The sequence below is a fragment of the Mus caroli genome, chromosome 12 (assembly GCF_900094665.2).
Source record: "Mus caroli chromosome 12, CAROLI_EIJ_v1.1, whole genome shotgun sequence".
Lineage (NCBI taxonomy): Eukaryota > Metazoa > Chordata > Mammalia > Rodentia > Muridae > Mus > Mus caroli.
In genome coordinates, this window is record NC_034581.1 from 111,248,440 (window position 1) to 111,262,095 (window position 13,656).

The 13,656-nt window shown below is 39.3% G+C and overlaps 1 protein-coding gene across 5 annotated transcripts in view; it reads left to right on the forward strand.

The window, feature by feature from the left end:
* Nucleotides 1-13,656, forward strand: part of Esyt2 (extended synaptotagmin 2) — an 809,403-nt gene that overhangs the window by 756,968 nt on the left and 38,779 nt on the right. For all 5 annotated transcript variants that reach the window (XM_029484378.1, XM_029484379.1, XM_029484380.1 and 2 more), the window contains 3 exons: nucleotides 1,566-1,638; nucleotides 1,845-1,934; nucleotides 11,835-11,890. In XM_029484378.1, coding sequence (XP_029340238.1) covers nucleotides 1,566-1,638; nucleotides 1,845-1,934; nucleotides 11,835-11,890 — 219 coding nt within the window. The remainder of the gene's footprint in view (nucleotides 1-1,565; nucleotides 1,639-1,844; nucleotides 1,935-11,834; nucleotides 11,891-13,656) is intronic.

Below are 13,656 nucleotides of genomic sequence, written 5' to 3' on the forward strand. Positions count from 1 at the left end.
CCAGGTGTTTGAAGATGTCCCCTACCTCCTCACCCATGTCAGTTGTAGGTTTCCATTCATTTTAGTTTTATAACAGGTTATTGGTGAATTTAGCAACAAGCCAGAGAATAATTTGTTCATGTACTTAGACCAGCAGATCTCAACCTGTGGGTCATGACATTGGAAAACAAATATTTCTTATGGTCTTAGGAACTGAAATTGCTCAATAGTGATGAAGTAGTAATTTTATGGTTGGAGCCACCCCAACATGAGGGACTGTATTAAGGAGTTTCAGTATTAGGAAGGTTGAGAGCCACTGGCTTAGACCCTTCCTGATCATTATTCGTTAAATTCCCCAGATTTGCATGAATAGGTTTATGATTACCCTACTTCCAAGAAACAAGGATAGGGGTTGAGCTGGCAGTTGTTTGTCAGTTTGACACAAGCTAGAATCATTTGTAAGCAGGGAACCCCAATTGAGAAACAACTTCTATAAGATCAGGGCTGTATGCAGGCCTGTAGAACATTTTCTTAATTAGTCATTGATCTGTGAGGGCCCAGCTCATTATGTGTAGTGTATTGCCATCCGTAGGGTGGTGGTCTTAGGTTCCATAAGAAAGCAGGCTGAGCCAGCTATGGAGACCAAGCCAGTGAGCAGCACCCTTCCATGGTCTCTGCATCAGCTCCTGCCTCCAGGTTCCTGCCTTGATTGAGTTCCTGTGCTCACTGCCTTTGATAAACTGTTATATGGTACATGGAATTGTGAAGGAAATAAATCCTTTCCTCCCCAACTTGCTTTTTGGTCATGGTGTTTCATCATAGCAGTAGTAATCTCAGCTAGGACAGATGAAATCCCACACCGTGCCATGTGGGATGCAGTTAGGGTTTCACGTTTATGTTGGAAATAAATGCCTGCTTTGCATTATCATAGTAAAGAAGCATTTGTTTTACATTTGTGTTTGAAGTTAATCTCTGAATAAAGTGAGGGTTCAAGATAAGCTGTTTTTAACTTTTAGCACCATAAAACCCTTTAGCATCTTAGGGAGGATTTTTGTAACTAAGGAAAAAGGTAGTGAGATCTACTGTTGCCAGAATAACCTTTGTTGTGTTTTAAACAAAGGATTTTTTATACACATAAAAACACCTTCCATCTAAGGAATGCTTCAGAAATAAATAACACATTGTTATTCATATTTTTCTTGGAAAGTACATGTTTACATGCTTTCAAAATTTTTGTTTTTTGAGCTAGGATCTGAGCTCTCTGCGTAGATAAGGATGATGCCATTCTCCTGGTTATTCCTTTGAGTGCTAAGAATCCAGGGCATCCTTCATGCCTGACTTGTGTAAGACTGTGTATTAAACCCAGAGCCTCTTCTGTGCTAGTCTACCAACTGAGCTCTCTCCTTATCCACTTTATTTTTGTTTGTTTTGGCTACATTTTCAATCGGCTTTGCCTACAGTATGAATATGTCTATTTTACCATCATTTTGTCTGATTATGTACTTTGCAATGCCTAATATTAATAGATAGCTAAGAGGATGATTAATTCCACTCACTTTATGTAATGCAGAATTTTTCTGTGCTAGTTTTGTAGGAAATTGTGAGATTGATTTGGAGATCAAAAGATATTTTTGTAGAGCTGGTGTGAAAAGTATTCAGGTAAGTTTTTTTCAAATTTTCATTTTAGAGTTTTCTAGACTGTATTCAGAAAGAAAAGCTGTGGAGTTTTTATTAGCTAGGAAAGTATTTGAAGTAATTTTCTATTTGTGGTTGTAGTTGAATAAAGTGTAAAGCCATGTGCTTAAAAGTCACCAAGTGACTTTGAAGAGCTGTTTTCTGACTTGTGGTTTCCTGTCTGAGTTCAGATCCATGGGACAATGCGGGTGATATTGGAGCCCCTGATTGGAGACATGCCTTTAGTTGGAGCTTTGTCCATCTTCTTCCTTAGGAAACCAGTAAGTAGACATTTATTTCATGATGTCATGTTTATCTTTCCTCTCTTGGCAGTAACATGGATACACAGAAGGATAGAGTGGAGGATCAAAATTTTGCCCTTAACTCTTCCCTATCTGATGCATGGTTCCTGAGTCTTTCACTTCTGTATGCCTTAAGTGAGGGTTTTATCTCTTGATAAACAATGGTCGTTCCTGAGTATAAAAATGTTTGTGGAAGTTAGGAAAATCATTTTTAGCTAAGTAAGTTGAAGATACATTTGGCCCGTTACTAAGTATGATTTTATACCATTTGCTTATTTATATCCCTAAACACTTTAAGGTAATGCCATGTCTATAAGTCTCCCTCTGACTCCCCTCCTGAGATAAATATACCTTCTTTGATGGGGTTGGGGGCAGTATTTGATGAACTACATGTACAGCTCTATGTGTTATGCTTTTAAATGTAATTTTTATTGATCTTTTAATACTTGGCTAAGCATGATGTCAATTCATATTTTTAGATTGTATTTCTTTTCACTATTGTTGTAAATGCCTTGTGCTTGTTAAGCATTATTATTAGAATGAAAACAGGAAAGTAAAGCTATTTCTTACCCTTTCCTGAGTCCTGCAGCCAATGATTAGTGCTACCTTCAGTGCCTGCTTTTTTTTTTTTTTTTTTTAAATGCTGAGACTTGAAGGCAGGGCTTTGTGCATGCTAGGTAGGCAAGCTCTCTGCTGCACTCAAAGCCTAAGCTCTCTCATTCTGGCCACATTTCTCTACTGCCTAACTGTGCATCAGAAGTTCCAACCACAGGGACTCGCTGCCCATGGAAGCAAAGTAGTAACTGTGTCCTCCACTTTTCTTTTTTTCCTTTTCTCCAGAATTCTGTCTTGAGCCATTTTGTGTCACTTACTTCTGGAAAGATTCTGTCTTCCAGGACAAGTGCCCACTGTCGTTTTGAAAGTTGTACAGCAGAGGCCATAAGTACTAAAGTGAAGGGCACGTCTCTTTCCAGAGTCCAGGGAGTCCAGACGAGCTGCTTCTTTGGAGGGATACTGCTTATGAAACTTGGCAAGTTTCCTGGGCAGGCACTACCAACATCATGTGTAATTTAAATGTGTAGTTTGGCTCAGAAGACCCACTGAAAATTGTTACTTGGTTTTAAAAAGACGGTATGCCTAGGCCAGACCAAGTGCAGCATGGGCAGTGCTTTGTGCAGGAGATTGCACTGCTGCCTTCAGCAGTATCGTCTTCTCTTTCTTACTTTAATGTGTTCAAGTAGATAGTGTACATTACACTTCCAAATGCTATCAAGGAACACGTTAACTTTTACTTTATTAAAATTTTGAAAAATAAATCTATAAAAAATTTAAAATACATCTTTTTTTTCCTCCTACCAGTTTTTTTTTTTCAGAAAGCAGTTTATGTAAAAACTGACTCCATTAGTGCGTATTTAAAATGTTCTTTAATAAGTTGCTAAAAACTTTGTCTTTGGAAATATTCTTAACATAAAAATCCTATCCCTTACAAAAACGAAATCAAGACCTCTAGTCTTCCTCTGGACTTAACTGTGCTCTTTCATAGTTTTGCTCTTCCTCAGATGAAGGCACTTGTAAAATAAGTCGCAGCATTAACTCCCGACTGGTGTTGCAATGCCTAGAAGAAAGGGATGAAGTTGAAATGTTCAGTCAGCCTTTTCCTTATATGGTGAACAAAGCTACTGAGCATGCTTTAGAGGGAAGGGAATTTTCTTCAGTTACTTTCAGCTGGAAAATATGAGAACTTATTGCTGTTAGCTGCCAAATAATTCTTCCTGAGTCTGGTGAAAAATACAACCAGAAGGGCTTTTTAGTTTTATGGGTTTTTTTTTTGTTTTTTGTTTTTTCTGCCCAGATGATTCAGAAACAAGTGCCAGAGACGTGTATTAAACAGCTTCTTGTTTTCTGCCTTCTAGTTTGTTTAATTAGTTTTGATAATGTGGTACTTGTGGAGTGACCCCTGAAAATCCTTGACATGATAAAGTTTGAAGCCAAGTGAACAGTCCCAAGTGGAATATTGGTGGTAGGGTAGAGACAGGGAGCACTGCAGTGTGGGGTCTCGGCGACAGCTTTGCACTGCCTGATTTCTCCTTGTCTTTCTGTGCCATTTCTCTAAGTCCCAGTTCCCTGTCTGTGACAGAGGAGTGACACTATACCATAACTCACAATTGAATGTCTATACTCTTAAAAGCACATAGTAAACCTTTACTTCTTTTTTCTTTTTAAAAGATTTTTATTTATTTATTTTATATATATGACAAGTACACTGTAGCTGTCTTCAGACACACCAGAAGAAGGCATCAGATCCCATTACAGATGGTTGTGAGCTGAACTCATGACCTCTGAAAGAGCAGTTAATGCTCTTAACCGGTGAGCCATCTCTCCAGCCCCTCTTCAGGAACTTTTGTTCACAAGGTGTTTTCAGAGTCTTCAGTTAACCCCAAAAGAACAAGTTATAAAAGCAGGTCTTTTCCAGAAGTCCTCCACAGAGCAACTGAGGCTTGCTCCATGTGATTTTCTTTGGAGACGGATTTCAGCCAAGTGAAGGGGATTTCTTTGTCAAGTAGAACTATCTTCCTTTTACAGTTATATTAAGAACTTGAACCTTACTGGGCTAGAATCCCAGAACTTAATGTATTTTAAGTAAAGGCAGTGAAGGAGAGGAATTTCTTAAATGTAGAAATTATGTTTATTTTACAGTTGACTTTCAGAACCAGTTAGAACCAGGAGTTTGAATTTTTTTGCAACTAGAGGAAGACAGTGCACTGACTTTGGAGCCAGCGGAAAGGCAGTGCAGTGTGACAGGTTGAGTGATCATAGCTTTTGCTTCTTTCTCTCCCTCCAAAAACAGCCTTAGTTTTCCAGACCATGTGATCTGTGATCTGTGTGTTCCCCTCCCCCTCCCCCGTTTGGATAGACCAAGTCTGGGATTGAGAGAGTTGTAGTACAGAGGCTCATTCTATCATTCTTGTAGACAAGTCTGCAGACAGGCCTATAGATTCAAACCACACCTTAAGTAGTCCAAGGTTATTTCTTATGCTGAGTTTGCTCTGATCCTGTGAAACCTATAGTTTGATGTCTTTCATTATTTGGACAGTTTTGCACACCTTCCATAGCCTTGTAGCATCCTGAGTTTCAAGGTAGAACTTTCACTGGCTGCTTTCCTTACCAATGCTGAGTGTATGCTACAGGTCCTCTGTAGGATAGACTAAGCCTAGAAATGTACCCTGCCACAATCCCCAAAGGAACTGACTGCAAGGCTTTCTTTGTGCCCATCTACACTGTCAGCTGCTCTCCTTCTTGGCCACAGCCCTACAGGAAGTGTTCTTTCTGGCCTGATGTGTACGAAATGCCGATGTATATATACAGGGCCCATGTTGGTTTCCATGCCCCTGTGCTGTGGATCTCTGTTTCACTCACTCTTGGTCTTCAGCATTTCCTTGGAGTCTAGCATGAATTGTCTCACCAGCTCCTGTGGGGCTCAATCTTCATTCAGATTGCTTCTGTCTCCTTCAGAGTTGCCTCAGAGAAACCATGTCACTTGGTTGGGCCCTAACGACTTTCCTGTGCCATCAGAGTAGAGCTCTTTGCAGGTTTTTCTCTCTTTTTCTTGCCTAAGTCATGAGGCTTTAAAACATAAGGAAGATATTCTTTAGCTTTACTGTCAGCCTAAAGCTACTTAATAAAAACATGGAGTAAAACCCCACTGAAGACTTGTGGAGCCAGCCATCAGCTTGCTTCCCAAATGACATGCCTGAGAAGTGCCAATTGATTAGGGTCAGTTGCTGTTGTCACACTATCAGCTTTACTACATCCCTCAGACAGTCCCATCTTGCAGTAGTAGAGAAGAACATCTCTTGGTTTCTTTTTTACATTCATTTAGTGTGTGTGTGTACACATGTGTGTGTGTGTGTGTGTGTGTGTGCGCGTGCTCGCTCAGTGGTACACATGTCAAAGTCAGACGGCAAGTTATAGGGCTCAGTTCTCTCCTTCTACCATAGGTTCCAGGTCCTCAGACTTGGCATCTCAATGGCTCATCTCTGTGGTTTTCATGAAATTTGTGCACATACTTTGTTGTTCCAGGTAAAACATGACGTACTTTCATAAGCATGGACAGTATTCTGCATTGTGCTTCATTCTGCCACAGCTCAGAGATGAGCTTGCTGTGTTTGGGAACACACATTTCACGTATGCCTTAACTTACTGATTAGAGATCTTTAGTCATCCAGAGGCCCTGGCTTTCATTGTCCTGACATGAGTTGTTAGGGAGATCAGGAAGGACCAGATAGTTGCCTTTCAAAGGATGCTTCTCAAAGAGCTGCTATGATTGCATTCTTCCTGGTCTTTTTTCCTTGTGTCCTCATGAGCTCACCCCTTCTCGGGTATGCACTCTCTCACGTGCTCACTTGCACTGTTCTATATCTTGCTCTCACATACTTGTGTTCACAAACACCTGCACTTTGGCAGCTGATCCTTCTCATGGGGTGTGCTGGTTTGACTGAGAATGACCCTCATAGACTCATGGATTTGAGTGGTTCCCCGATTGGTAGAACTGTTTGGTTGTACCAATGGTAAGGATTAGGAAGTATGTCCATTGATGCTGGGCTTTGAGGTTTCAAACGCTCACACCATTCCCATTTAGCTCTCTCTGCGGTTGAGATGTAAGCTCTCAGCTCCATGCCTGTATCCCTATTGTTACCATGATGACGGTGGACTCCAATCCTCTAGAACTGTGATTCCCCATAAATGTTTCTTTTAATAGTTGCCTTGGTCAGGGTCTCTCCTCACAGCAACTAAAAGTAATTAAGAAACCTACTCACTTTCTTTTTTGTTTTGTTTTATTTTGTTTTGGAGACAGGGTTTCTCTGTATAGCCCTGGCTGCCCTGGAACCCACTCTGTAGACCAGGCTGGTCTCAAACTCAGAAATCTGCCTGTCTCTGATTAAAGGTGTGAGCCACCACTGCCCAGCTCAGAAACCTACTCATTTTCTTTTCTTTTTCTTTTTTTTTTTTTTTTTTTTTTTTTTTTTTTTTTTTTTTTTTTTTTAAGATGGGGTTTTGAATAGCCCTGGCTGTCCTGGAACTAACTTTGAAGACCAGGCTGGCCTCGAACTCAGAAATCCACCTGCCTCTGCCTCCCGAGTGCTGGGATTAAAGGCGTGCGCCACCACACCCGGCTACCTACTCATTTTCTAACATTGACTTTCCTTTACGTTCATCCTCATAGCTACAGACAGACCCTTGTCGTGCTTATTTACACAGTCCTCTCACCCATGTGTGTAACCTTTCTTTCCTTTACGCTCAACCTCATACCTACAGACAGACCCTTGTCGTGCTCATTTACACACTCCCCTCACCCATGTGTGTAACCTTTCTTTTCCTCACACTTTCCATTAGTCACTTTTCCTTTGACTATGTTCATAACCCTGACAAAAGCAACTTATGGGGAAAGGTTGATTTCAGCTCCCAGTTTGAAAGTTCATTCCATCAGAATGGAGAGGTCTTAGCAGCAGGAGTCTGACGGGGCTGGTTACATTGCCTCCACAACCAGGAAACAGCAAGAGACAGATACTTGTATTTAAATAGCTTTTCCCTTTGTATTCAGTTTAGAACTCTGGCCTATGGAATGATGCCATCACATCTAGGGCAGGTCTTCCCACCTCTGTTAACATAATTGAGATAATCCTTCAGAGGCATTCCCAGATGTTTGCCTCCTAGGTAATTGTAGATCTGTCAAGTTAATAATCACTATTAATGCTCATATGTGCACACCCTGGCATGCTGTGTTTTCATGCTAGATCTTCTCTCTGCCTACTCATTTTTCACATTCTCTTTTCTCCCAAGCTCATTCTTTCTTATACACACTTTTCCTTTCTAACATTCCTCTCTGCTGCTCTTAATTTGTTTTTTATGCATAAACTCATACATTTATTTCTCCATATTCATCCTTGTGCACAAAGACACTTACATTCTTACTTTCCCATCCTCACCTAACCCTAGTTCTTGGAACACACCCATAGCCCATAATCTTCCTTATTGGCAGGAAGTGGCTTGTGACATTTATTGTTACTGTATTTTGTGTTTTTATTTTGTAAGTTTTCATTTCCATTTTGTCTGTAGCATAATTCTGGTGGCAGTTGAAGTTCTTTTTAGCTAAAGTTAGTCCCTGTTTTAACTGAGTATTTTAATAGGTCCCAAAACACCAGCTAAAATTAGTTTTATCCTGGCTTTTCAAACGTTCTGTCTTTGTCTCAGCCAAGTATTTAATAGATCCAAAAATGTCTCATAGCTACTTAGGTCCCTAATAAAATCTCATTATAATACAAATCTCAAGTATGCATCATTACATTCTTAAATAATGATAACATAAACAAATACTATTAAAAGGATTGTTAATTTTCAAAATGTTTAGAACTCTTCTACTTAATACTGCTAAGAGTGTACTGAGATGGAGTTGGGGATGGATATACTTAAGATACATATATTGGGCATATATATGCATGACATTTTTAAAGAATAAATATTAAAAATAAATGCATATGATTAAATTTAATGCTTCGCCTCCAAAGACTGTCATAAACAGGATTGTGACATATAAACCATGCCTGGGAAACTTGGAACTAAAGTGTTTCATTTTTCTAAGAAAAATTATTAAATAACACTTTTATTTGGATTTCATCCCCTTTATTGTTCTCTTAATTATACTGGTCTCACCTAGTTTTATTTAGAAGCTTCTATATGTGCCCCCTCAATAAACTAATCCTCACTTAGAGTCTGTATGGCTTCTTTGATCCATATCTCTCTGTACAGTACTACCATAAATAGGTGCCTCTGGTAAGAACACATATAAGGCATTTAGATTTTAACTTGAGTTAAAAGCACACATTTTTCATTACATTACTGATATATTTTTGTTTCCTAAAGTAGATTTGTGACGAACAGAAAGGGCTTTTATAACTAAATCATAAAATTGTGTCATGAATGCCCTTTAATTTTATTTTAACGGGTATATTTAAATCTTTTATTAAATTTTAATTTTTTCATATATTTTGGTCATATTCTTTCTCCTACTCCAAGTCTTTCCAGACTCTCCACACCTTCCTTCTCAACTTTGTTTTCTCTGTCTCTTAAAAAAGAAGAAAGAAAACCAATAAAACAAAATTAAAAAGACAAAAATGCCAAACAATGACAACAGCAACAAAAACAAACACAAAAAAAAACCCCATGAAGCCCATTTTTGTATTGATCTTAAACATGAGGCCTGTTTTGGGTCGTTTTTTTGAAGACAACTTATTTTCCCTCTCCCAGCAGGGATCAATTGCAAATAGCTTCTTCATTAATTAGGGCTGGGACTTTGTGCTCACTTCTTTTTTACTGTACTGAGGTTTTTGTCTGACTTGACCTTTTGCCGATCTTCTTCATGTTGTTGTTTCTGTGAGCTCATATGAGCATCAACATTATTGTGTCTGGAAGATGCTGTTTCCTTGGAGTCATCTACCACCTCTGCTCTTACACTTTTTCAGCTTACTCTTGTTTGATAAAGACATCCAGTTTGAGACTGAGCGCTTCACTGTCTGCATGTTGTCTGGTTGTGGGTTCTGTGTTAATTTACAGCTTCTGTAAGAAGCTTTTCAATGAAGGCTGAGGGATGCACTTACCCATGGTTATAGCAGTGCATCATTAGGAGTCGTTTTATTGCTATGATCATTTGGCAAAATAGCAGTGGTAGGCTTTGCCCTAGGTTTCAGGTTCTTGGCTACCTTAACAGTATCGGGTGTGAGTTATATATTTCAGGGCGTGGACCTAAATCCAACCAAAAAGTGGTTGGTTCCTTTCATGCTGCTTTTTGTCAACGTTGCACCACTGGATCTTGCAGGCTGGTTGCTGTTGTAGCTGGCAGGGTTTGTAGCCGGATGAGACTGATGATTAGTCTTCTCCTCTTGTGGCTCGTTGCAGTACCTTTCTCTAGTTGGACACCAGTTTGAACTCTCCATGTTCAAGGATGTAAATAAGTCACCTCTTCAGCCATAGGCCTTCATAATGAAACTGCATAATGTCCTTTTAAATCTGTGCCCTGTGGGTGGCCAGGGGCTTTGGGGTTTTGTTTGTTTGTTTGGGTTTTTTGGCTTGTTTGTTTGTTTTGTTTTGTTTTGTTTGAGACCTAGTTTCTCTGTGTAGCCCTGACCGTCCTGGAACTCACTCTAAAGACCGGACTGACCTTGAGTCAGAGATCCACCTGCCTCTGTTTTCAAGTGCTGTGATAAAAGTGTGTGCCCCCATGCTCCACAATCTAGGTTTTCTAGTAAGATCAGAATAGTTTGCAGAGGTAAGGAGATCCTGCTCCCTCTTAAGTGCTAAAGGGATTATTTGACCTAATGATAGAAGGGAAAAGAGAACGGAGCCTGTTAGTCATGGTGCTTATCAGTTACTTGAGTGACTAATGCTGAACCAGATGCTTAGGCCTGATCATGAAACTAGTGATTTGTTTGGTGTGTTATTTATTTATTTATTTATTTATTTATTTGGTTTTTTTTGAGGCAGGGTTTTTCTGTGTAGCCCTGCTGTCCTAGAACTCACTCTGTAGACCAGGCTGGCCTTGAACTCAAAAATTTGCCTGCCTCTGCCTTCCAAGTGCTGGGATTAAAAGTGTGTGCCACAACACCCGGCTTGATGTGTTTTTGCTTTTTTTTTTTTTCTGAGACAGGGTTTCTCTGTATAGCCCTGGCTGTCCTGGAACTCACTTTGTAGACCAGGCTGGCCTCGAACTCAGAAATCCGCCTGCCTCTGCCTCCCAAGTGCTGGGATTAAAGGCGTGCGCCACCACGCCCAGCTTTGATGTGTTTTAAAATTGGTTTCTTCTTTTGGAACCACGATCTCAGTTGGAGAGGGGGGTGCGGTGGAGACTGAGACTGTACAATTTCACTTAACATGTCCTCTATAAGTAATAAACACTGAGTATTTTAATGTGCACAGTATCCATTTTAGTAGAGAAAATCAGTATTTACAACCAGTAGTTTTAACTGCTATGTCTACTTAATAGAATTATGTAAGAATTTCTGAGATGACTATAAATATCCAATGAATAGACAGAACATGTTCTATTCATAGGAATATGCAAGTAAAAAATTCAAAGTAAAGTACTGTTGTTCAACTACCAACTAGGGTGAGTTTTAATATTTCTTTCTGGTAACAACATGGAGAAGAAACGTTTCTATCCAATACTTTTGTTAGTAACAGAACTTTAAGTAGTGATTTGGGGGATCACTAGGTACTGATACTGAAGATGAACATATAATCCTTAGCATCATGCTCCACTCGAAAATTTTTGCTTTTCATGATATTCATGTGGAGTTTTCTTTTTATACTATAGATCTTGGGGATTGAATCTAGATCATCAGGTGTGTGTGGCAAGCATTTTTACCTGCTGGGTTATCTTGCTGACTCATACCCCCATTTTTGAAAGTTAGGCTGTATGTGTATATATAAACATGTATATTCATTCTGGACATGATGACATACATCTTTAATCCCAGCACTTGGGAGGCAGAGACAGGCAGTCTCTGAGGCTGAGGATAGCCTGGTTTTCATGAGTTCCAGGCCAGTTGAGAGTATAAAAACAAAGGATAATCACTGAATTGTTAACTGTGATAAAGGAGAAATTGAAGTATGTTTTTAGTAGAGAAAACTATGGCCTTATCATAAAATAAGAACTGGGCCAGTCTTCATGTGCAATGACAGCATCTGTCTTTGATAGAATACACTTTGGGGAAAGGTGTAGCAGTTCTTCTCATACTTATTTCACGTACACAAGCCTGTTTGGATTTGCTATGTTGTATGGAAACTGTTTTGATATTTAATACTTTTTTCCTTTTTAAAAAACAGCTTTTAGAGATTAACTGGACAGGACTGACTAACCTTCTGGACATCCCTGGACTGAAGTAAGTCTTGTTGGCCTGTGTGTAGTTGCTGCTGCGGTCTCTCCTAGCCGCTTCTGCCTTTTGTCTGTCACCTTCATTCTTGAGAGAGTAGGTAAACATGGAACCTGGATATGAAGTTTCTAACCACAGAAATGGAAGCTCTTCTCTATTCTGTAACCATTTAGTGAATACAAAACTAGGAGGTTTCCTCTTAACAGGCACTTGAGCCACCAACAGCACATTGTCCTGTGAAAGAGTTAGCTGAGTCACTGTCATATGTCTGATAATGGTAGACCGACACAGAGTACAGTCTGTCCATTACTACTTAGCGGGAAAATATGAAGTTAGAGTCTTCAAAACCTTTTGATATTTTCATTTCCTGTTTGAAGGCTAAAATGCATGGCTTATTAGCTTACTAGGTACATTTGCTTCTAGTGGATGTTTTATGACCTATGGATTTTTACCCTTAAGTAGCTTACAAATTAATTCCAAATCTTTGATTTCAGACTGCTTCCTATTTCTGTGTGCTTGTTTATGTCTCTGAAATGACTGTTAAAACAAGATTTTGCTTCATGATCAGTAAAAGACAGCAGCTTTAATAATCTCAGGCATAGTCACAAATAGACTATATTATGGTTTATCAGGTTAAGAGAGAAGTTTTATTATCTTTAAAAAGCTGTGAACAGAAAAGTACAACTTCAAAAAATTTGTTGATGAATTTTGAGTTCATTAGAATCTTGTTTAGAAACAAAATACTGACTTAAATTGACACAGGTAATTTTATTTTTATTTGCAGTGCTAGGGATTAAGTTTAGGATTTTGTATTTTTAAAGTTACCTCTGAGCCACCCACTGAGATTCCTAAATGATACTTTTTCATTTTTAAATAATATTTTTTTGTTTTGTTTTGGTTTTTGGTTTTTTTGAGACAGGGTTTCTCTGTGTAGCTCTGGCTGTCCTGGAACTCACTCTGTAGACCAGACTGGCCTTGAACTCAGAAATTCACCTACCTCTGCCTAGCATCTTTAAAATTCAGTGCTGTCACTCAGCGGTATTTCACACCTGCTCTGAGCCAACCACTGTTCTTCTCACTTGGACATAGATGAGAATGGCATTCTCACGGGTTCTCCAAGAGAACTTAACTTGCACTGGCTTTGCAGCTCATAGAGCCTTCTTTGTGGGATGTCAGGCTCAGGCAGATGTTGATGCCAAATGATACGGGTATCATGCAGTCTTACAGGTCTTACGCTTGTCTTCAGATGGATTCTTGCTGTGTGCTGCAGCTGTTCTGCAAATGTCACAGTCTTTCCTGCTAGTTTTACAGAAACTCCAGGGTCACTTTATGTATCTACCTGCCTTTGATAAGTTCCTGTGATTTTTTTTTTCAAGTCAGGTTTTAGTTTTATATATGCTCTACTGAGAAACCAAGAAATATTCAATTACTTGAACCCTCTCCCTTCCAGTGAATGATCCCAAATAAAGGGAGAACTTACACTGGAAGTGGCAGTGCTTGCTAGATTTTGTTAGCCAGAGGTGAGCAACAGGTATATGCAAAGGTTGCTATAGAAGCTTCTTTTACTGGTCTTTATTTAGCATTTTAGGTGGACTGAAATAAGCAGGCTAATTGATTGTCTTGTCTGTAATTGTAAATGACATGAGTTCTGTACGTGTCAGTGTGGCTTAGAAGATGCATCATCCTGAGTGAGGTAACACAATCACAAAGGAACTCACACAATATGTACTCACTGATAAGTGGATATTAGCCCAAAAACTTAGGATACCCAAGAT